The sequence below is a fragment of the Hyaena hyaena genome, unplaced genomic scaffold, assembly GCF_003009895.1.
Source record: "Hyaena hyaena isolate Hyena2069 unplaced genomic scaffold, ASM300989v1 scaffold_55, whole genome shotgun sequence".
Taxonomy (NCBI): Eukaryota; Metazoa; Chordata; class Mammalia; order Carnivora; family Hyaenidae; genus Hyaena; species Hyaena hyaena.
In genome coordinates this window covers 4288898-4311541 of record NW_024080687.1, presented here as the reverse complement: position 1 = coordinate 4311541, position 22644 = coordinate 4288898, and the positions used below count along the sequence as shown (strand labels likewise).

Genomic DNA, 22644 nt, shown 5'->3' with positions numbered 1-22644 from the left:
CCTTACTGGGTTCATTCTGAGTCTTATTTCTTTTCTTCTCTTTTTAAAAAATGTTCACTTATTTTTGAGACAGAGAAATAGAGTGAGCAGGGGAAAGGTAGAGAGAGAGGGAGACAGAATCCCAAAAAGGCTCCGCACTCTTAGTGGGGCTTGAACTCACAAACCATGAGGTCATGACCTGAAACGAAACCGGTCAGATGCTTAATTGACTGAGCCACCCAGGCGCCCTTCTTCTTATTCTTCTTCTTTTTGAATGCAAGCTCTCTGCCCAACATGGGGCTTGAGCTCATGACCCTGAGATTAAGATTTGTATGCTCTACGGCTCTGTGCTACCGCTCGGAGCCTGGAGCCTGCTTCAGATCCTGTGTTTCCCTCTCTCTCTGCCCCTCCCCTGCTTGCATTCTGTTTCTCTCAAAATTAAGTAAACATTTAAAAAAAATTTTTTTTAATTTGCATGCTCTACTGACTGAGCCAACAGGCACCCCCTGGAGTCTTCCTCACCATCTCAGTTGCTAGGGTGTTTTCCTGCTAGTGGCATCACTTGTGATGGGAATTTTGTGCAAGGAGGCACCATCTAGGCTCATAGTCCACTCTTCTGTGTTAGACATATGTAGAGACCAAGACAGGAAGTTCAGCCTTCATGCTCAATTTTAGATTTTTGGTGAATAATTATTAATTAAAAAATTTTATTTCAAAATATTTCAAGTATGAGTGAAGTTTGGGGAATGGTATACCAAATATCCTACTACCCACTGCTCAGGTTTTTAAAACCTTAAAATTTTGTTTTATCTGTTTCAGACCCATGTATTATATATGTTATAATATCTATCATAAATATTATCTGTTATGTATATAATAGATATGTATGTATATGAAATCTACATAGAATAGATATTTACATATATAACAGATATATCTAAATACCTAAATATATCTAAAATAGAAAATTGATAATAGATAATATATTACCTGTATATAATCGTCTATACACATGTACACTAGATCAAACTTATTGGTTATATTTTTATTTTTCATATCTTTTTCTTTTATTTTAATGTTTATTCATTTTTGAGACAGAGAGAGAAACAGAGAGAGACGGAGTGCCACTGGGGGAGGGGCAGAGAGAGAGGGAGACACAGAATCTGAAGCAGGCTCCAGGCTCTGAGCTGTCAGCACAGAGCCCCACACAGGTCTCGAACTCACAAACCACAGATCATGACCTGAGCCAAAGTCAGATGCTTAATTAACTGAGCCACTCAGGTGTCCCTATATTTTTATTTTTCAAATCTTCTCTATCTTTACTTTTTTTTTTTTCCTGGACCATTTGATTTATCCATCACTGAGGGAATTTTGTTAAAATCTCCCTTTGACCGTGGATTTAAAATTTTTTCCATGTTATTTCACCTATTTTTACTCTGTTTTCTGAGACTATTATTAGGTGAGTACAAGTTTAGAATTTATATATGTTCTTGGTGGTATACTTTTTGTCCTCATGATGTGACCCACTTTTTTCCTGATAAATTCTTTTTGGACTTGCATATTTTTACATCTTCAGTTTTAACCTTTTTGTATTCCACTGTGTCTCTATTAAGCAGTACATACTTGCACTTTTAAGAAACTGATGCTCTACTAATCAACAAATTTCTTCCATTTGTATTTGTTGTGATTACTAACATATTTGGATTTTTTCCCATTATCTTCTTTTGTGCCATATATTTACCATGCTTTTCCCTATTCCTTTTGTTGTTTGTCATGTTTTCTTTTCTGTGACTAAAAACTTTTTGGCATTGCATTAGTTTTAGGTGTACAATATAATGACTTGATATATGTATATACTGTGAAATGTTCACCACCATAAGGTTAGTTAACATTCATCACCACACATAGTTACAAATATTTTTTTCTTGTGATGGGAACTTTTATGATGTGCCCTTTTAGCAACTCTCAAATATTCAATGCAGTAGTATTAACTGTAGTCACCACGCTATACCTTACTTCCCCAGGACTTAAGTGTCCTATAGCCAACTGGAAGTTTATACCTTTTGACCACCTTCTTCTACTTTACTCAATGTCCCGCCTCCCCTGACTCTGGTAAGCACCAATCTGTTCTCTGTATCTGTAAGTTTGTTTTTGTTGTTGTTGTAGTTTTAAGATTGATCATAGCCATTTTAACAGGCATAAGGCGATGTATCATTGTGTTTGGGATTTTTTTTTTAAGATTTTTTTTAAAAAGTAATCTCTATACCCAACATGGGGCTTGAACCTACAACCCTGAGATCAAGAGCTGTATTCTCTACTGGCTGAGCTGGCCAGGTAGCTCAAAGATTTTATTTTTAAGTAATCTCTACACCCAATGTGGGGCTCAAATTTATAACCCTGAGATCAAGGATTACATGCTTCACCAGCTGAGCCAGTCAGGCACCCCTCTCATTGTGGTTTCGATTTGCATTTCCCTAATGGTTAGTGATACTAAGTACCTTTTCATGTTCCTGTTGGCCATTTGTATGTCTTCTTTTGAAAAAATATCTATCCAGGCCTTTAGCTCATTTTTAATTAGATTATTTGCTTTTCATGTGTGTGCTATTGAGTTTTGTGAATTCTTTATATATTTTGGATATTAACCCTTTATCAGATATATTGTTTGTAAATATTTTTTCCCATTCCATACGTTGTCTTCTCAGTTTTCTGACTTTTTGGGTTTTCTTGTTTAGTTTAGTTTAGTTTTGTTTTGTTTTTTGCTGTGCAGAAGCTTTTCAGTTTGATGTAGTCCCACCTGTCTTTTTGTTGCTGTTTATACTTTACGTGTCATATCCAAAAAAGTCATTGCCAATACTCATGCAAAGAGCTTTTCCCCTATGTTTTCTTCTAGGAGTTATACGGCTTCAGGTCTTACATTTAGGTCTCTAACCCAATTCAAGTTAATTCTTTTTTTTTAATATTTTTATTTATTTCTAGGAGAGAGAGAGAGAGACAGCGTGAGCAGGGGAGGGTCAGAGAGAGAAGGAGACACAGACTCTGAAATAGGCTCCAGGCTCTGAGCTGGCAGTCAGCACAGAGCCCGACGCGGGGCTCGAACCCACGAACCGCGAGATCATGACCTAAGCGAAAGTCGGACGCTTAACCGACTAAGCCACCCAGGCGCCCCAAATTCAAGTTAATTCTTGTGTGGTATAGAATAGGGGTTTAGTTTCGTTCTTTTTTAAAAGGTTTATTACTTTTGAGATAGAGAATGTGTACACCCGCAGGGGAGGGGCAGACAGAGAGCAGGAGACAGAATCCCAAGCAGGCTCCGAGGTGTCAGCACAGAGCCTGAAGTGGGGCTCGAACCCATGAACTGTGAGTGCATGACCTAAGCTGAAATCAGGAGTCAGACACTTAACTGACTGGGCCACCCAGGAGCTCCCCTTCCCCATTTCACTCTTTCACATGTGAATATCAGTTTTCCCGGCACCATTTATTGGAGAGACTGTCTTGTCCAAAAACAGATGTTTTTTTAATTGAAGGATAGTTGACGCACAATGTTTCAGGTGTCCCACATGGTGATTTGACAAGTCTAGACACACATTCACCACAAGTGTGGCTCTCATCTGACACCACACAACACTATTACAGAACCACTGACTGTTCCCTGTGCTGTGCCTTTCATCCCCATGACTTACTTCATAACTAGAAGCCTGTGTCTCCCACTTCCTGTCACCCGTTTTGTCCATTCTCCCACCACCTTCCCCTCTGGAAACCATGTTTGTCCTCTATATTTAGGAGTCTGTTTCTTTTTTGTTGTTATTGCTTTTTGTTTGTTTTAGATTCCACATATAAGTGAAAGCATCCAGCGTCTTTCTCTGTCTGACTTATTCCACTTAGCATGATGTCCTCAGTGTCCATCCATGTTGTCACAAAAGGCAAGATCTCATTCTTTTTTATGGCCGAGTAATATTCCACTGTCTATATACACCACATCTTCTTTATCCAGTCATGTATCCATGGGCACTTAGGTTGCTTCGACATGTTGGCTATTCTAAATAATGCTGCAGTGAACTAAGGGGTGCACATATCTTTTTTAAAGTAGTGTTTGCAGGGGCACCTGGGTGGCTCAGTCAGTTGTGTCTGACTCCGGCTCAGGTCATCATCTCATGGCTTGTGAGTTCAAGCCCTGCGTCAGGCTCTGTGCTGACAGCTGGGAGCCTGGAGCCTGTTTTACATCCTGTGTCTCCCTCTCTCTCTGCCCCTCCTCCAGTCATGCTCTGTCTCTCTCACTCTCTCTGAAGAATAAATAAACATTAAATAAACAAACAAACAAACAAATAAATAGTGTTTTCATTTTTCATTTTCTTCAGATAAATACCCAGAAATGGAATTACTGGATCCTCTGACAGTACTTACGTTTTTTTTTTTAATGATTTTTTTCCGAGTTTTTTTTTTTTTAATTCCAGTCAGTTAACATACAATGTAATATTAGTTTCAGGTGTACAATTTAGTGATTCAACACTTGCATACACTACCCGGTGCTCCTCACAAGTGCCCTCTTTAAACCTCATCTCCTGTTTCACCCATCCCCCACCTCCTTCCCCTCTGGTAGCCATCAGTTTGTTCTCTATAGTTAAGAGTCTGTTTCTCAATTTTCCTCTCTTCCTCCCCATATGTTCCTTTGTTTTGTTACTTAAATTATGCATATGAGTGAAATCATATGCTATTTGTCTTTCTGTGACTTAGTTCGCTTAGCATTATACTCTCTAGGTCCATCCATGTTATGGCAAATGACAAGATTTCATTCTTTTTAAAGATATTATTTTATTTTAAAAATATTTAAAAGGTTTATTTATTTATTTTGAGAGAGAGAGAGAGCAAGCAGGGGAAGGGCAGAGGGAGAGAGACAGAGAGAATCTCAAGCAGGCTCCACACACAGCCCAATGTGCTCAACCTCATGAATCCTGAGATCATGACCTGAGTAAAGCTCAAGAATTGCATGCTTAACCTACTGAGCTACCCAGGCACCCCTAATATTTTTTTAATATATTTTTTACATTTTTATTTATTTTTGAGAGACAGAGAGAGAGAGCACAAGGCGGGGAGCAGGGGCAGAGAGAGAGGGAGACACACAATCCCAAGCAGCCCCCAGGCTCCAAGCTGTCAGCATAGAGCCTGACGTGGGGCTGGAACTCATAAACTATGAGATCATGACCTGAGCTGAAGCAGAACGCTTAACTGACTAGGCCACCCAGCTGCCCCTCTCATTTTTTTTTAAAGTTTATTTATTTATTTTGAAAGAGAGAGAGAGAGAGGCAGACAGAGAATCCCAAGCAGGTTCTGCATTGTCAGTGCAGAGCCCAGTGTGGGGCTTGAACTCACGAACCATGAGATCTTGACCTGAGACGAAGTCAGATGCTTAATCAACTGCCACCCAGGTGCCCCTGAAGATTTTATTTTTAAGTAATGTCTACACCCAAATGGGGCTTGAACTTATAACCCTGAGATCAAGAGTCCCCTATTCTACTGACTGAGCCAGCCAGGTGCCCCTATTTTTAGCTTTTGAGGAAACTCCCCACTGTTTCCCACAGTGGCTGCACCCATTTACACTCCTACCAAAAATGCACGGTGTTCCCTTTTCTCCACATCCTTGCCAACACTTGTTATTTCTTATCTTTTTGATACCAGCCATTCAGAGGTGTAAGGTAACGTCTCACTGTGGCTTTGATTTGTATTTCCCTGTGATGCTACGTATCTTTTCATGTGTCTCTTGGCCACATGTATGGAAGACTGTCTTCTTCACTGACCCTTCTTAGCTCCCTTGTCAAATATTAGTTGGCCATATATGCATCTTGGTTATGTGTCTGTCTTTTTGCCAGTACCGCACTGTTTTTTTTCCTATACCTTTATAACATAGCTTGAAATCAGAAGGTGTGATGCCTCCCACTTTGTTCTTCTTTCTCAGGATTACTTTAGTTATTCAGGGTCTTTTGTGGTTCTATATAACTTTTAGAGGGTTTTTTCCTACTTCCGTACAGAATGTCATTGGAATCTTGATAGGGATTGCTTTCAATTTATAGATGGCTTTGGGTAATTTGGTACATTTTCATGTACCTATTGGCCAGTGTATGTCTTCTTTGTAAAAATGTCTATTTAGATCCTCTGCCCATTTTTTTTAGAGGGGGGGTCACAAGTGAATGAGGTGCAGAGAGAGAGAATCCCAGAGGGACAGAGAGAGAGAGAGAGGGAGAGAGAGAAGCAGGGCTCACCGAAGTGGGGCTCACATGAAGCAGGGCTCATATTTCACCTGACGCAGAGCTTGAGCTCACCCAATGTGGGACTTGAACTCACATGAGATCATGACCTGAGCCAAGGTCAGATGCTTAATGATTGAGCCATCCAGGCACCCTGCCCATTTTTAAAGTAGATTGTTCTTCCCACCCCCCCCATTGAATTGTATGAGTTCTTTATATATTTCAGATATTAACCCTTTACCAGATACACGATTTGCCATCATTTTCTCCCTTTCCATAAATTGTCTTTTCATTTTATTGATGGTTTCCTTTGCTGTATAACCTCCCATGTTTAACAAGCAAAATGACTGGACAGGAAATATGAAGCAATGATGTTTGAACATTGGCCATCAGCCAGCATAGGATGGCACAGACTTGAAAACAGCCAGGTGAGCTTGTCCCCCGACTCCCATGTTGCCTGCAGGGATTACTGGCTTCTGGTGGCAGGGGTGGGGAGTGGGGGAGAAGAACCAGGCTGAGCCTAGCTGTCTCCTTGAGCTGAGAAGGCAGAGTGGGGAGTCCGCGGAGGCCAGGGCAGCTGGTTTGTAGAACAGAGCATAGGATCCAAGAGAGCACTCTGGAATCTTCAGAGAGCGCTCCGTGACAGAGCAGCACATGCGTGTGAGGAAACTCCGAGGCAGGAAGAGAACCACCTGAAAGGAGTAAAGTGAATCTCCAGAGCTCACACAGCAATGGAAAAAGTGCCTGTTCCCTCCAGCCAATGTGGAAAAACCTCATCATTCATGGGGCATGAGGTAAATTATGCGGAAGGCTTTTGCCTCAGTACTGGGGAAAATCATCCCTGTACTAGAAGCCCTGAGGTCCCACCTAATAAAGCTTAAAAAGTAAGGCTTCGCAGATCAAAGTGTTTCTAAGTAAATGAGTGGCATCCTGGAACAAAACTCAAGAGTGTTTTCCTGAAATACAAAAATATCCCAAACCCAACAAAGTAAAACTCACACTATTTGGCATCCAATAAAAAATTAGGGTATGGAAACAAGCAGAAAAATGTGACCCAGAGTGAGAAGAAAAATCCGTTGAAACTGGTCCGGAAATTATTCAGATAATAAAATTCATAGGCAAGTATATTAAAATAGTTATTATAGCTATCCCATATGCTTAAGAAATTAGAAGGAAAAATGAACATGAAAGATTTTTTAAAGACCCAGATTGAATTTCTAGAGATGTACACTGGAATGAAAACTACATCTGATAGGATTAATACCAGCTGCAAAAGATAAGATTAATGAACTTGAATCCATAGCAGCAGAAACGATGCAAAATGGGGGTGTCTGGCTGGCTCAGTCGGTAGAGTCAGTCTTGATCTCAGGGTTGTAAGTTTGAGCCCCGTGTTGGGTGTAGGGATTACTTAAAAATAAAATCTTTTTTAAAAAACTATGCAAAACAAAACACAGTGAGAAAAAAGACTGGGGGGAAAATGAACAAAGCGTCAGTGAGCTACAGAAAACTCAAGTGGCTTCATAAACAGGGTAATTGGAGTCCCTGAAAGAAAGGGAAGGCAGAAAAAAATATTTGTGAAAATAATGGCTGAAAAATTTCCAAACTTGATGAAAACTATAAATTCACAGATACAAACCCCAAGCACAAGAAACGTGATTTAAAAAAAAATGATGGCAGGTCACATTATAATCAAATAGCTCTAAAACAGTGATAAAGAGAAAAATCTTAAAAGTAGCCAGAGGAGGGGCACCTGGGCGGCTCACTCGGTTAAGCGTCCGACATCGGCTCAGGTCATGATCTCATGGTTCGTGGGTTCGAGCCCCGCGTCGAGCTCTGTGCTGACAGCTAGCTTCAGAGCCTGGAGGCTGTTTCAGATTCTGTGTCTCCCTCTATCTCTGACCCTCCCCTGCTCATGCTGTCTCTCTCTCTCTCTCTCAGAAATAAATAAAACATTAAAAAAATTTTTTTAAGTTAAAAAAAAAAAGTAGCCAGAGGAGTTAACAGACATTACATACAGGGAAACAAAGACAAGGGTATGTGCAGGTTTCCCAATAGAAACAATGCAAGTCAGAGGAGAGGAGAGTGACATTTTTATAGGACTGGGGACAAAATTGTCCACCTAGAATCCTGACTCAATAATTGGATCAGACTGCATTCTTCAGTGATTTTCTGCGTGACGGTCCAATTCCCCTGGACATTGGCTCTGAGATGGAGAGGATCGTGCAGGAAGTTGATCAGGAGGTACTCTGAGGATCAACATCTGTGGAGGAGTAAAGAAAGCAGGGCTGGGTGGAGCTCCAGTGCAGCCTCGGTAGAAGCTTCAGGGGACCCTCTCAGCAGTTTTGAAAACAGATGTCCTAGGGGTGCCTGGGTGCCTCAGTCAATTAAGTGTCTGACTTCGGCTCAGGTCATGATCTCATGGTCGTGGGTTCAAGCCCCGCGTTGGACTATGCTGACTGCCAGCTCAGAGCCTGGGCCTGTTTCGGATTCTGTGTCTCCCTCTCTCTCTGTCCCTCCCCTGCTCATGCTGTCTATCTCTCTCCCTCAGAAATAAATAAAACATTAAAAAAAATTTTTTAAAAACAACGAAAACGGATGTCCCTTCAGAGCTGTCTTGAGTTGGGGTGAGGAGCCAGGCCTTTGTCCTCACATTGTCAGTGGGATATGGGTTGCCCCAGAAAGGGTGCACGATCTTGAGTGAGGCAGCTCCCTTGGCCAGGGGCATTTCCAGAGGAGTCAGCTGAGATCACCCAGACTACAGCACCCCAGGCAGGCAAAGGAATGAGTACCTAGATTTTGAAGGGGGATCTGGACACACATGACATTATCCACTACATTTCCACAAACTAAGTGGAAAAAATCCAGCCTCCTTAGCATGGCGCACAGGCCCTTCATGATCTTGTACAGGCCCATCCATCCCCAGCTCACCTCATGCCCTCTTCTCAGCCTGAGAGTCTCTCCCACCCCCTGCCCCGGCCCCACTTACCCACCTGTTGGAAAATTCCTAATCCTTCAAATGACAGTTGAACACACCTCCTCAGAGAATCCTGCTCTGAATGGACTTGGTGACTCAACAGTCCTTCCATCGTGGTTAGGAGCATGGACTTTAAGCCAGGGTTTGAATACCATGTCTGCTGTATTAATGTGACTCCGTAACCTAAGGCAAATTACTCAACCTCTCTGTATCTCGGTTTCCTCATCTATAAAATGGGCATAACATTAGTACTGCTGCTTCATGGGGTTGTTATGAGGATTATACGAGTTAATATGTGTGAACTTAGAACAGTGTCTGGGAGGAGTAAATAGTGCTGCTCTTATTGTTGTTGTTGTTGTTATTGAAGGCACTCAGTATGCATTTGTTCAAGGCACAAAGGATGGAAGGAAGGACCTGAAAGAGACAAAGTGCAAAGTATGTTCAGGGAATGCTGAGTATCAAATTTGTCAGAAGGGTGGTAATAGGGATGCCTGGGTGGCTTAGTCGGTTAAGCGTCCGACTTTCGCTTAGGTCATGATCTCGCGGTTCGTGGGTTCGAGCCCCGCGTCGGGCTCTGTGCTGACTGCCAGCTCAGAGCCTGGAGCCTGTTTCAGTCTGTGACTCCCTCTCTCTCTGACTCTCCCTTGCTCACGCTGTCTCTCTCTCTCTCTCCTAGAAATAAATAAAACATTAAAAAAAAAAAAAGAAGGGTGGTAATAGCCTCTATAAGGTATTATCACCCATGTTGGAAAGAATATTTAATGTCACGGTAAAGAGTGTGGATCCTATTTGTAAGCAATAAGAAACAATGACAGAATTTGTCAGCAGATGGGAGAAAGGGCCAAAGACAGAGAGAGACAAGTTGGAGCCAGGAGGTAAGGCATGTGTGGAGCCCTGAGTTCTAGGCAAGGGATGTGTGAGAAGAAATGGCGGACGGGGACTGTGGGAGGATGGGTGCAGGTGAGGGGAAAGGAGTTTAGAGGAAGGTAATATGAACACATGGAAGATGCAGAGAGGAAGTCAGTTGAGGCTGATAGGGACAGGCAATGAGTGATAGGAACGGGCCGGGAGGGGAGAAGATAAGGCATGATGGCGACAGGTGAGTTTTAGGAGGACAGGTAAGGAGTGACGGGGCACTGCGGTGGGTGGGATCAAGTGATGGGGCACTGCGGGGTGGCGGTCAAGTGAATGGCAATAACCAGTGAGGAGAACCGAAGAGCTGGAGCGGGGACCATCCGGAGGAGAGCCCCAAGGCTGCAGGCGTGGCGAGAAGAGCGGAGTGGAATGTGATGTCAGAGAAAGGGCGGTGATGTAAGAGCCGGGCGGTGGGGCGGTGATGTCAGGGCTGGTGCTGATGCTGGCGGCGCAGTGCATTGTGGGCAGCTCCCCGCTCCGCCGCTGCCTCCGCCGTCGCCCGAGGAGGATCGGGGCCGGGCCGGGCCGGGCGGGGATGATCCCGGGCGGGAGGCCGCCGCCGCCGCCGCCGCCGCCGGAGGGAGCGGGCCGCCCCGCGCCGCACTGAGCCGCCCCCGCCCCGCCCCGGCCCCGGGGGATGCGCCGCCCCGAGCCGCTGCCTCCGCCGCCACAGCCGCAGCCGCAGCGGGCACAGAGCAGGTGAGGCGGGGCGGGGCCGGCGGCGGGCCGGCGGGGTCGGGGCGGGGGCTCTCCTGCGGGCTCCGCGGGCCTCGGCCCGGCTCGCCTCCCAGCGCAGCCTTCCCCCAGCTCCCCCTCCCTGCGCCGTGTCCGCCCGAGCCGGGACGCCCGCCGCCGGCCTACACAGCCTGGGCCGCATCCCGAGGCCTGGAACGGCTCCCTGCCCCCCCCAACATAGGCGCCCGCCCTCGCCAGCCAGCCCCCCAGGGCCTCTGCCCCTCGTTTCTCACCCCTGCCCCCCGTCCCCACGGCTTCGCTCCGCTGTCACCCTGACAAGCCCTTCCCGGCTGCCTCCATTACCCCTCTCCCTTGTCCTCAGTCCCTCTGTGCCTCCCTGCCTCGCGCTAGCTGCCTTACCAACCCCCTTACCCCTTCGGCGGTGCCCAGAAGCCCCTCCCGGGGTCCTGCCGCCTCCTCACCAGTCGTTAGGATTGCTCACCTGCCTCTGTCTCACCCAACCCCCTCCTCTGATCCTGTCACCCCCCATCCCTTCCCTTCTTCTCTGCCTCCCTCCACACGTCTTTTCACCTGCACCCACCACCCCTCGCTGGGCGCCTTCACCTCTCCTTACCTGCGCTCCCAGATCCCCACTTACACCTGGCCCACACCTTGCATAGTTACACATCAACACCTCTACTCACACACCATGATGAGCTCCCTCTCCCTCCCTTCCTGTCTCTCCTTCCCTGTCTCCCCCCACCCTCACACCTCACACACACGCACACACACACACACACACACACACACACACACTTGGCCTCACACTGTCTGACAGATATTCATAAAAACCTCTTCCACAAGCCCTCTCACACGACACACCCATGCCTCCACACACCCAAAGGGTCCTGGGGGGCCATAATGGGGCAGCTGAGCTCCTCGTGGCCTGTTGTCCAACCTCGTCTGAGTTGAATGTAGTCCTCTGAGGCCGAGTGAGGATGGCGGATAGGGAGAGGGAAACCCCATTTATCCCCTGGTCTCTATTCTCCCTTTTCCCACCTCACCTCTTCCTTTAGGCTGCCCATCTATAAGCTGGGAGCTGCACCCCAATTTTTCTCATCAACCTCTAGAATTCACCATTACGGGACTGGAAGACCCACCAGAGGTCACCAGTTCAATCGGTCAAGGCTCCCTCCCTACTGGTTCAATTGCTTCTTCAGTCCTGTCCTCAACCTGTCTTCACCTTTATTCCAGAAGCCCCTGTCCCCATCCCTCTCTCTTTATTTTGCCATTGCCCTCACTGCCCTCTGAATACCTGATGCCCCACGTGCCACTTGGGCAAAACGTGGGCAGAGGCCTATTTGACATCCCCACAGTTCTGACGCTCTGAAGTTGGATGGATTGGAGGAAAGAGTCAGCTGAGTCACTTGAAGAAAGATAGGAAAAGATTGACAGTGTCGCTCCTCTTTCCCCCATGTCCCTCATGGTACACCATGACCTGTTGAAGGTTGTCTCTATGCCTTTACCATCTCACAGTGCCCCCTGTATCAGGATGGCTAGACATGGCCTTGGGGAATTATCCTGCCTCAAGGAAAGATGGGTTCATGGAGTTTCCACCCCATCCATAGATCGCTTAGGCATTTTCCTCCTCTCCAACTCCCTTCCTCCCCACCCTGTCCCCGGCTGGAGGGGCAGAGCAGTGTGCTTATACAAAGTGTAGGGGGGTGGGGGGAGGAGAGAAGAAAAGCTCCTGGTTCCAATCCTGTACTAGGTTGGCAGAAATCTCAAAAAGATGCCCCCTGCCTACACACGTGCACATCAGGGACAGACACAAAAACACCTAAGCACACACAGACAGAGGTACAGGCACAGACACAAAGACACACACACAGACACATAAACACACAGAAAGACACACAAAGACATATACGTGTTCACAGAGGGACACATGCGTGCACACACTTACATTTCCCGGGATGACTCTGGTGGCTTTCCCAACCCTTGCTCACAGCTGGGATGTTCTCCTTGATATTCGGCTTCTACCTTTGCCAGGGCAACAAGAGCTGTCTTCTTTCTTGCTCTTCCTGAGCGGACACAGAAAGGTGTGGTCAGAGCTCTCATCACATCCCCACCCAGACCTGCTGCTCCCTGTCATTCCTCCTGCCTCCTGTTAGACCCATCCCACTCCCTGTGGTCCTCAAGCTCCCCCCCCCCGCCGCCCCTTTCTCCCAATCCAGCCGGTGTCTCTCCCTTGGAGTGGCCGCAGGGCTGCAGTCCCTCTAAAATCGATGTCATGAGTCCATCACCCTATGTTCACCCCATGGCTCACATCCTTGCTTCCGAACCCCATGGCTGTCAGTGGGTTGGGCTCACCCCTGAGAATGGTGTGTTTCTCACAGCTGCATCCTCCTCACTTAGCATTTAGCATCACCCTCAGGGGGCTTTCGTGTATCTCATTTTCTTGATTATTCCATCCCATGGTTGATTAGCAGGTCTCCATCACTCTGGTGCGTGTCTCCCATGGGTCACCCCTTGGTCAGCAGGTCTCCCCTTTCAGAAACACAGCTCCACGGGCATTTGGTGGCACAGGGAATGTGTGGGTGCCGGGGCCTCAGATCAAGTCACTCAGACTGATCCCCTACACAAGCATGGGTCCTAGACTAGTATGCAGCCCCCCACCCCACCCCCCAGAGGTTAGCAAGTCTCCTCCACATTAGTTAGCATCTCTCTCTTTGGGAAACACTTTCCCCATAGTCTGTTCACACTGGCATTTTCCTCTCCTTTGGTGTCCTGCTGTGTGTCCTGCTGCTGGTTTTTACACCCCCAGTTTGTAGTTTGTATCTCTCTTCCTGCGGATAGTATTTCTGTCTTCTCCTCTGACCTCCACCTGGGTGTTTACACAATGCTTCCCCCAGTAACCCCTAAAGCCTCTGCCCCCTGGGCCGAGGAAGGATGCCGGCCAGGAGAACGGAGCTCCCCTCCTCCATATCTGCAAGGTGGTCCCGGTCCCTAGCCTGCCCCACTCACAGTCCCTCCCCACTCCCCCAGGTAGATGGCCCCCCCAGGGCAGGCCCTGCGGACACCCCTCCCTCCGGCTGGCGGATGCAGTGCCTAGCGGCCGCTCTTAAGGACGAAACCAACATGAGTGGGGGAGGGGAGCAGGCCGACATACTGCCGGCCAACTACGTGGTCAAGGATCGCTGGAAGGTGGTGAGTGAATGACCCGGCGGGGCCAAGGGATTGGTAGGGAGAGGAGGGGAGGAGAGGACCTGGAGACCTGTTAAAACAGTTGCCCCCAACTCTTCCACCCTAAGAGGGAGGTGCCCCTGAGTTCATTTGCATCGTGCTTGCAGTCACTATTTTGGCGTACACTGGTGGACAGTCGCTTTCTCCCAGCGCCCTGTCTCACCCCTTTGCCTGCTAGGTCAGGTTGCTCGGGCCCAGCCTGGAACAACTCTTGGTTGGACGTCGGAGCAGGAGCTGCAGAGCTTAGTGGGGGAGGCGGGCGGGGTGGGGGAGGGGTCTCGTTGCCGGACCTTGGAGAAGGGCAGTGAGTGAGCATGTGTCCCTCCGCTTCCGCAGAGGACAGAGAGGCCTGGCTTCAGGGAAAGAGGCCCTGCGGGCTGCTCCCACCGCAGCCGCACTCCATCTTCTTCCACCCTCCTCCCCTCACTGGTTCCTGCGGCAGGTGCAACACGCCGAGACTCCATCTCCCAGCGTGCCTTGCTCCTCCAGCCCAGGACTTCAGTCTGTTCAGCCTGCTGGGAGTTGTAGTCCGCGCCTCCTCGGGGGTTTGGGCCTGGACGGGAGGGGGGCACGTGAGGGGCTGGGGAAAGACAGTGTCTGGGGAGCCGGACCTATTGTAAATCAATCCCTGCGGCCCACCCCCCGCTTTCTTTCCGTCGCTTGAGAGCGCTCTGGTGCCCTTTTATTGTGGGGGCAGGACGGTGTAGGGTGGATTGCGGGGTGATGGTTTGTGATCTTGTGGGTCTGCGTGGCAGAGTGAGGAGCCTGGAGGAAGGGAGGGGGAACAGCACAGACCTACGCTGAGCCTCTGTGTGGGGTGTGTGGGAGTTGAAGGGGGAGGCTCAGCTCACCTGAGCTGTCAGGCTGAGAGGAGAGTGGGGCCTGGGTGCTGGCCGGTTTCCATGGCAACAACCACGTCGCCGGGCAGGTCCCCTAGAGTCCCAGGGATACGGGCAAATGTGGCAGCGTTGGTTGTCGGAGAAGTCTCTGCGACTGGGGAGGGCCGCGACTGGGGAGGGCCGGAGAGCTGAGGGAAGGGGCTGTCTAGGTCCCGAGGAGGACTTCCTGAAGGAGAGAGTGACAGGATGGAAAGTGGGGGATGAGGAGCCAGGGCAGGAATCAAGGGATGAGGGTCTGGCAAGCTGAGGAGTGTTTCTCCAAAAACCCGCGGGTCCCCTGACATGAGAGCCTAGTTTCTGACAGACTGGAGGCAGAAGGACACTGGCACTGAAGAGGTGAGGAAAAGATGGCGTTCACACCATACTGAGTTTGGGTTAGAACTTTTTGAGGGAGGGGGTGGGAGATGAGCGGGGAGAGAAATGGCAAGAGGGAATTGGGGGAAGGGGCAGGCACGCGATCTTTGCCAGGCTGACCTCTTAGTCAGCTGCCAGGCTGGCTGCTCCTGGAGAGCTAGAGAGGGTGGGGTGCCAGATGGCTTCCCTCAGCCATCTCCCTGTGAGGAGTGGGTCAGAGACATGAGGCAGAGCTCAGGAACCCAGCACAAACTGCCCGAAGAGAAAAATGAGCTGGCTAGGAGAAAATGAGGGTCAGTGGCACTCGGTGAAGTATTTATAAATAATAGCATTTCACTCTTGAGGGGTGCTTCTCAGAATCAGAATAGCAAATAATAATAATAATAAAAGCAGCATTTGTTTTGAGCCCCTACTGCGGCCAGACACTGTGCATTATCTCAACAAACAATGGAGTAACTATTGTCATTACCCCCCTTTTCACAGGTGTGGAGGCAGGCATAGAGATTAGCTAACCTGCCAGATTCTTAAGACTGGGTGGGACCAGGTCCTGCTGACTGTTGAGTCACTATCACTAAGCCACACTGCTAGCCAAGAATTAGCCCACCCCAAAATCAGGAGCACAGAGATGAAGGAGTCATTGTAACCCGTTCTAGAACAATTCTTTCATTTTACAGAGGAGGAAAAGTGGAGGCACACAGTTTAAGACACTTGCTCGCGGTGACCCAGAGCTGGCCAAGAAGCCAGGTTTCCTTTTTCCTGAGCAAACACTGGCCCTATTGTGTCATATTGGCCCCCCAGTTTAGGGAGTTCCTTTGACAGGCGAGGGGATCAGGAAAAAAATTAGGAGGGGAAGAATAGTGCCTGGTAAAGGTGGATTAAGAAAAGATTTCTGTTAGTGGGCTTGGGCAGGGCTACATTATGACTTTCATGGGCCCTGGACCCTTTTGCCTTCATGGATTCCTTTCTCTATAATAAAGTACTAAAAATTATATTTTCTGACTGCACTGGTATGTAGAGGAATGAATTAACATTAAATGCTACTTTTTTTTTTTGACCTAAGAGGTCAATTGTTTTCCTTCCGATTTAAAATATTGAAACATTTTTATGGCCTCTTTTAAGTATTATGGACCACTGTGTCTGCTGTGCCCGATGGTTAAGTGGGCCCAGACTGTAGGGCCTGGGGAGAAGGGGTGTTGGGTAAGTGGGTGGATGCAGATGCCAAGCTTGCCTCCCCGGGAGGTTCTGTAATGAGGCGGTGGGGGGACAAGGAAGGGACTAAGGGAGGAGAAATAGCCTCTTTGGAAATGAAGATGGTAGAGAAATACTATTGGCCATGCTCGGAAATTGGGAAGCAGGTTCCAGAAATGTCTTGGCTGCCCCAGGCCCTCCTTACCACCTCCAGTGAGGATTCTGGAGCCCGGCAGATCTGGGCTTGAATCCCAGCGCTCACACTTTTAATCCCTGTGCTGTCAACAGTTTCCTGTGATATCGCGGTTAAGAGCGTGGGTTCTGCATCAGATTGCCTGGGTTTAAATGAAACCTGGCTTTGCTACTTACTAGCAGTGTGGCCTGGGGCAGAGTACTTAGGTCTCTGGGCCTTAGTTTTCCTTCTGTGCAAAATGGTGACTTAATGACCTTCCTCACATGTGTTGTCAGGAACATCAGGGGATGAGCTGAGATGATGTCTTAGAGTCGGGAGCCCAGAGCCGGAGATGTGGTTATTGTTCCCTCCCCTCCCCCTTTCTTCCATGCTCACATACAGCAAACCGTAAAGGATTCTAGAAGATGCCATAAGTATCTGAGTTTAAAGTTCCCCAGAGGAAGACAAGCCACTGCTTTCCTTGAGTCTGCATCTGCCCCCTCCTTATTCTGAAATTCTTCTAGGAGTCTGACTTTCATCTCAAGTAGAGAGAGATTCTGGGTTCAGACTGTTCTTCCCCCTTTCCCTCTTCCTGTGTCCTTCCCTGAGCACAAGAGCCTTCAAGACTCTAAGAAGTGTAGCCAGACTTCCACTTCTTTTCTGAATCTTCCCTTCTCCCTTCTCTCCCTTCCTAGAGATGTTTCAACTGTAACCTGCTGGGAACTCCCAGTCCTTGGCTCAGCCCTGCCCCCCTCCCCCCTCCATCCCCATGCTTCGGCCACCATTAAACATTTAATGAGATCTGAGTGCTGGATAAATGCTAAGGGAAGGGCTTGGAGATGCAAGAGACTCAGAGTCCCTTTACAGGCTGGCCAGTCAGAGCAGCCTCTGCCCAATCACTAGCAAGCCTGGCTGTGCTGGTGAGTTGACAAGCCAACTGCAGGCAAGTGAGGGTTCTGGAAGGTGCTCAGTGAGGGCGGGTCACCTGTGAGGTGAGCTGTACATCTTTTTAAAACCAAACAGGTCCCAACTTAGAACTCTGCACCTTCTCCTTGTCCTTTATCATTGCCAGTAGCCCACTCCAGGAACCCCGGGGGCCTCTGACTTGAAATGATCTTAATCCCTTCCCATAGCTCAGCTTTGCTCCTCCACACTTGCCGACTCTTCCTCCAACACAATTCTTCCCTCTGCCTTTTCTCACTGCCTGCCCAGGGATGCTGGAGGAGGAGGGCCTAGAGGGTCAGGTCTGTACTGCCCCTTCCCCTGGGGGGATAGACAGACTCGCCAAACCTCCATTCCCACCATGGTCCCACAGCACCCTCTGTCCCCAGAGGAGGCTCACCCTGGTTTGAGGCATCTGACTAGGGGTCTAGAGAGTGCTGTGAGCTTCAACAGCAGGATGGGCATTGAATACCCTTTGCTGAATCCTCTTACCCCAAATACTTACACCACCCCACCAGTCCCCGATTACGCTCTCCCTCTAATGACACCTGTCAGGACATTGCCATCCTCAGGAAGGGCCAGCTTCCCTGAAGGATCCACTCTGAAGCCAGGAGGCTCTGGAAATTAGTTTTCCTTCTGGATGGTGGTGGTTCAGTCTAGTTTGGGGGATGGGGAGAGTGTGATATTTCGTGTCCTTCCAGAGAAGAAAGGATTTATGATGGGCCGTGATCTCTTCAGAATCCTACACAGGCTTGTCTCCATGTCTCCATGGGGTCAGAGGTCACATACCCTCTCCCACCTCCCAGTCTGACACCTAGCCCAGTGTGTGCATGCACGTGCTTGCATGGGCTGAGCTGTCTCCGGCACTAGGAGGGGAAGTGGGAGCACGGGTGGGCGGGGCCAGGAAGGCAGACACAGGGTCCCCCCCTTCAAGACTAGCCATACCACCAACGAAGGGTATGACCCAGCAGTGGGTGGGATGAGGAGCTGCTCAGCCTGACCCCTGGGTTCTATCCCCCTCTTCCATCTCCGTAGCTGAAAAAGATCGGGGGCGGGGGCTTTGGTGAGATCTACGAGGCCATGGACCTGCTGACCAGGGAGAATGTGGCCCTCAAGGTGGAGTCAGCCCAGCAGCCCAAGCAGGTCCTCAAGATGGAGGTGGCTGTGCTCAAAAAGCTGCAAGGTGCGGGCCCAGGGCAGGAGGATGGGAGGGAAGAGGAGGAGCCAGGGGAGAGCTGAGGGGGATGGTGAGATGGAATCAGAGTCTAAGGGCGGTGATGGGGAGAGGGGCAGGGGGAGGTGGCAGAAAAGGTGGTCACGGGACCAGGAATCCAGAGTGCACCAGAGACACCTTGGGATCGGGAGTGAGGGAGAAGGAGTAGGAATTGGGAGACCCTTGTCTGTGCCCCCACAGGGAAAAGCCATGTGTGCAGGTTCATTGGCTGTGGCCGGAATGAGAAATTTAATTACGTAGTGATGCAGCTCCAGGTGAGTCCCTGAGGGGCACTCCCTCCACTCTCCCCCCAAAGCTTGGGTTGTGACCCCTGGGGTGGGGAGTGGGCACAAACCTTTGGGGATGAGGCTGGCCAGAGTGTCACAGGGGTGCTGGTTGGCACGACAGCTGAGCCTGGCCCTCCCCCTGCCCCTCTCCACCCCCAGGGCCGGAATCTGGCCGACCTGCGCCGCAGCCAACCGCGAGGCACCTTCACGCTGAGCACCACGCTGCGGCTGGGCAAGCAGATCCTGGAGTCCATTGAGGCCATCCACTCCGTGGGCTTCCTGCACCGTGACATCAAGCCGGTGAGGGCTGCCCCACCTGCCCCCTCTTCCAAAGCACACCCCTGCCCCTTGCCCTCTCCCTCTCTGGGGCCCATGGTTTCTCCCCCAGAACAGAGGTTTGGGCAGGAGCAGCCTCTCCTACCTGTCCCTTCCTCCTGCTTTCCACCCCAAGCCACTTCTCGCCTGCTGGGAGAACACACCCCTGCCTGCCCCTTGCCCATGTCTCTCCTCTGTTCCTCTCTTCTCCCTTACCCATGCCCTGATTAGTCCTTGAACCTCAAAAGGTGCAGGGGTTGGGGAAGCACAGAGGAATTGATCAAAAGCGGTGGAGGGATGGGGCGCCCTTGGGGTTCAGTTGGTTAAGCATTTGACTTCAGCTCAGCTCATGATCTCACAGTCCATGGGTCCGAGCCCCCAGCAGCTCAAAGCCTGGAGGCTGCTTTGGATTCTGTGTCTCCCTCGCTCTCTCTTTGCCTCTCCCCTGCTCACGCTCGCTCACGCTGTACCTCTCTCTGTCACTCAAAAATGAATAAACATTAAAAAAAATTTGTTTTAAAGGGATGGAGAGGCTGGGCTTGGTAAGAAATTCCAAGTAGCTGATTTTGTGGCATCTTGGATCCCGCTGTTTGTAAGAACCTCCAATTTAAATAAGGGGTGAAAACTGAGGCCCAGAAAGATTGGTTGAATGGCCCAGGGTCGCACAGCAAGTACAATGCAGGTCTCCAGCTGCCTTTCAGCAGGACAGTGACACTAAGCCACACTGCTCTGCTGGGGAGTCCCAAGGATTGAGGGCTGGACACATCTCAGTTCAACTCCCAGCTGGGTCATCACTTGCTGTGTGATCTTGGAGAGGCCCTGCAAGCTCTTTAGCTTTCAGTATCCTCATCTCTAAAATGAGGTGCTCCCACCTGCTCCTCAGATGGGATGCCATGGCCCATGGCACATGCTGTTGTTTACTCTTTGTTTTATGTTTGTTTTTGAGACAGATGTGGGGGAGGGGGACAGGAAGGGGAGGCAGAGAGAGAGGAGGACAGAGGATCTGACGCAGGCTCTGTGCTGATAGCAGAGAGCCCAAAGACGGACTTGAACTCTATGAACTGTGAGATCATGACCTGAGCCTAAGTCAGACACTTAACCCACTGAGCCACCCAGGCGCCCCGATGCGTACTCTTAAACACATTTCTTGGCCCCTCTTGAGGTGGGCCAAGTGGGGTTGAAGCCCCACGGGTCACAGCCACTGTCTTTCCCAGTCAAACTTTGCCATGGGCAGGCTGCCCTCCACCTACAGAAAGTGCTACATGTTGGACTTCGGGCTGGCCCGGCAGTACACCAACACCACGGGGGACGTTCGGCCCGTGAGTATCGCTGCTCATGGGAATCCCTGGCCCCCTCGCCCGGCCTCTGACCTGGGGACCCTTCCCCAGTTTTTCCTGCAGCTACCTAAGCAGGCCCAGCCCGTGGTCAGTATGGGTATCACCCAGCTCAGTCTACGCTTGGCCCGTCCCCTGGCTCCCTGGGCTCTTGGTGGGTGCCCCATCCACACCTTGTGATCTGGCTGCCTACCTTGGTCAGGGATGGAGACAGGGGTCAGCGAGCAAGACCAGGAGGCAGGTACAGGACTGGGATTGGTGTGTCAGGCTTGCCCCTGACCAGGCCAGCGTGTGGGTTGATGGAGAGGGAAGGCAGTCAGGGTTAAAGCAGGCAGAGTTAGGCTCAGTAAGCAGGGCTGAGATGGGGCCAAAGTCAGGGGCCGCGGGTGAGCATCCTGCCGTGTTCTCCCTTCTGCAGCCCCGGAATGTGGCCGGGTTTCGAGGGACTGTTCGCTATGCCTCGGTCAATGCCCACAAGAACCGGGTGAGTGGCAGAGCTGGGCCCGCGGATGCGGGGGCAGCAGGGCCCAGGTCAGGGACAGAGGAAGGGGAAGAAGGTTGGGTGGGCAGCTGTTGAGGTGGGGAGAGAAGTATGGGCAGCACCCAGAAGCTGCCACGCCAGAGGCCACGAGTGGAAGAAGACTGGCCATTTCCCCGTGACTTTACCTTCTTCCTGTTTTTCGGGATTCCCTCCTCTCTGTTCCCACCATCAATCTGTGTGGACAGAAGTTTCGCTACTGGGACTCTGTCTTTTGGAGGGTCAGGGATAGAGCCATGGTTTCAGGAAGACCTTCAAGGGTTTGGGGTATCAGGCCTCCCTGAAGGGTGCCCCCTTGTGAACGGTTAGCCCACCACTCCCAGGAAGGACCTGAAAGGTGTGGGTGACTCTCCTGTCCCCACCCCTCCAGGAGATGGGCCGCCACGATGACCTGTGGTCCCTTTTCTACATGCTGGTGGAGTTTGCAGTGGGGCAGCTGCCCTGGAGGAAGATCAAGGACAAAGTGAGCCCTGTGCAACTGGGGCTGAAGAGGGTGGGTGGGGGGCATGTGGGCGCTGGGGTCCCATTACCCCGTGCCCTGTTGCCTCCAGGAGCAGGTAGGGATGATCAAGGAGAAGTATGAGCACCGGATGCTGTTGAAGCACATGCCCTCCGAGTTTCACCTCTTCCTGGACCACATCGCTAGCCTCGACTACTTCACCAAGCCTGATTACCAGGTGGGAGCCTGCCACCTGGTCCCTGCACCCGCAGACGTCTCTCTGGGGGTGACCTTCCCTGGGAGCACCCATACTGCTGAGGCCCCACTCCCGTGCCGGCTTAGCATAGTGCATCTCCCCCGGTCCTCCAACTGCATGATACTGCTTTGTGCTCTTGTGAACAGTCTTCATAGCTGAGATTTCTCAACAGCTTACCCTGTTCTCAGTGCCTTTCATGCATTAACTCATTTAAGCTTCAAAATGAGCCTTCGGTGATAACGTGTGTTCCTTATGTTATTATTCTTACACTTAACAGTTAATAAAGCCAAGTGCTTTCAAGTACTTGTCACCAAAACTCTGCATTGCCCCCATTTCATAGAGGAGGTAACGAAAGCCTGATAGCAGGGCTGCGAGCAGGGCTGGGCTTAGGTCCGGTGCTTTTTCCAAGATGCCACCACCACACCCCTAGGGGACCCACTGGCCCCGACGGGAGAATGGGGATACGTCAGCAGTGTTCTGCCCAGGACCCACTATGTGCCAGGCACAAGTCTGCACACCACAGGGAGCATAGCATCAGGCCCACAGTGGGTCCTCAGTGAAGTGGGGCCTGCCAGCAGAGACCCTGTATTCTGGAGAGAGATAAGTCAGAAGTGGAATGGTCTGGGACGCCTGGGTGGCCCAGTCGGTTATGCGTCCAACTTTGGCTCAGGTCATGATC

General features: G+C 50.1%; 1 protein-coding gene across 1 annotated transcript in view; it reads left to right on the top strand.

Annotated features, from left to right (window-relative positions):
• Positions 1 to 10771: 10771 nt before the first annotated feature.
• TTBK1 (tau tubulin kinase 1) overlaps positions 10772 to 22644 on the top strand; it is a 37994-nt gene continuing 26121 nt past the window's right edge. The window contains exons 1-9 of the mRNA XM_039231243.1: positions 10772 to 10806; positions 13831 to 13992; positions 18619 to 18766; positions 18998 to 19071; positions 19243 to 19383; positions 20613 to 20717; positions 21151 to 21216; positions 21641 to 21733; positions 21822 to 21947. Coding sequence (XP_039087174.1) covers positions 13885 to 13992; positions 18619 to 18766; positions 18998 to 19071; positions 19243 to 19383; positions 20613 to 20717; positions 21151 to 21216; positions 21641 to 21733; positions 21822 to 21947 — 861 coding nt within the window. The 5' untranslated portion in view covers positions 10772 to 10806; positions 13831 to 13884. The remainder of the gene's footprint in view (positions 10807 to 13830; positions 13993 to 18618; positions 18767 to 18997; positions 19072 to 19242; positions 19384 to 20612; positions 20718 to 21150; positions 21217 to 21640; positions 21734 to 21821; positions 21948 to 22644) is intronic.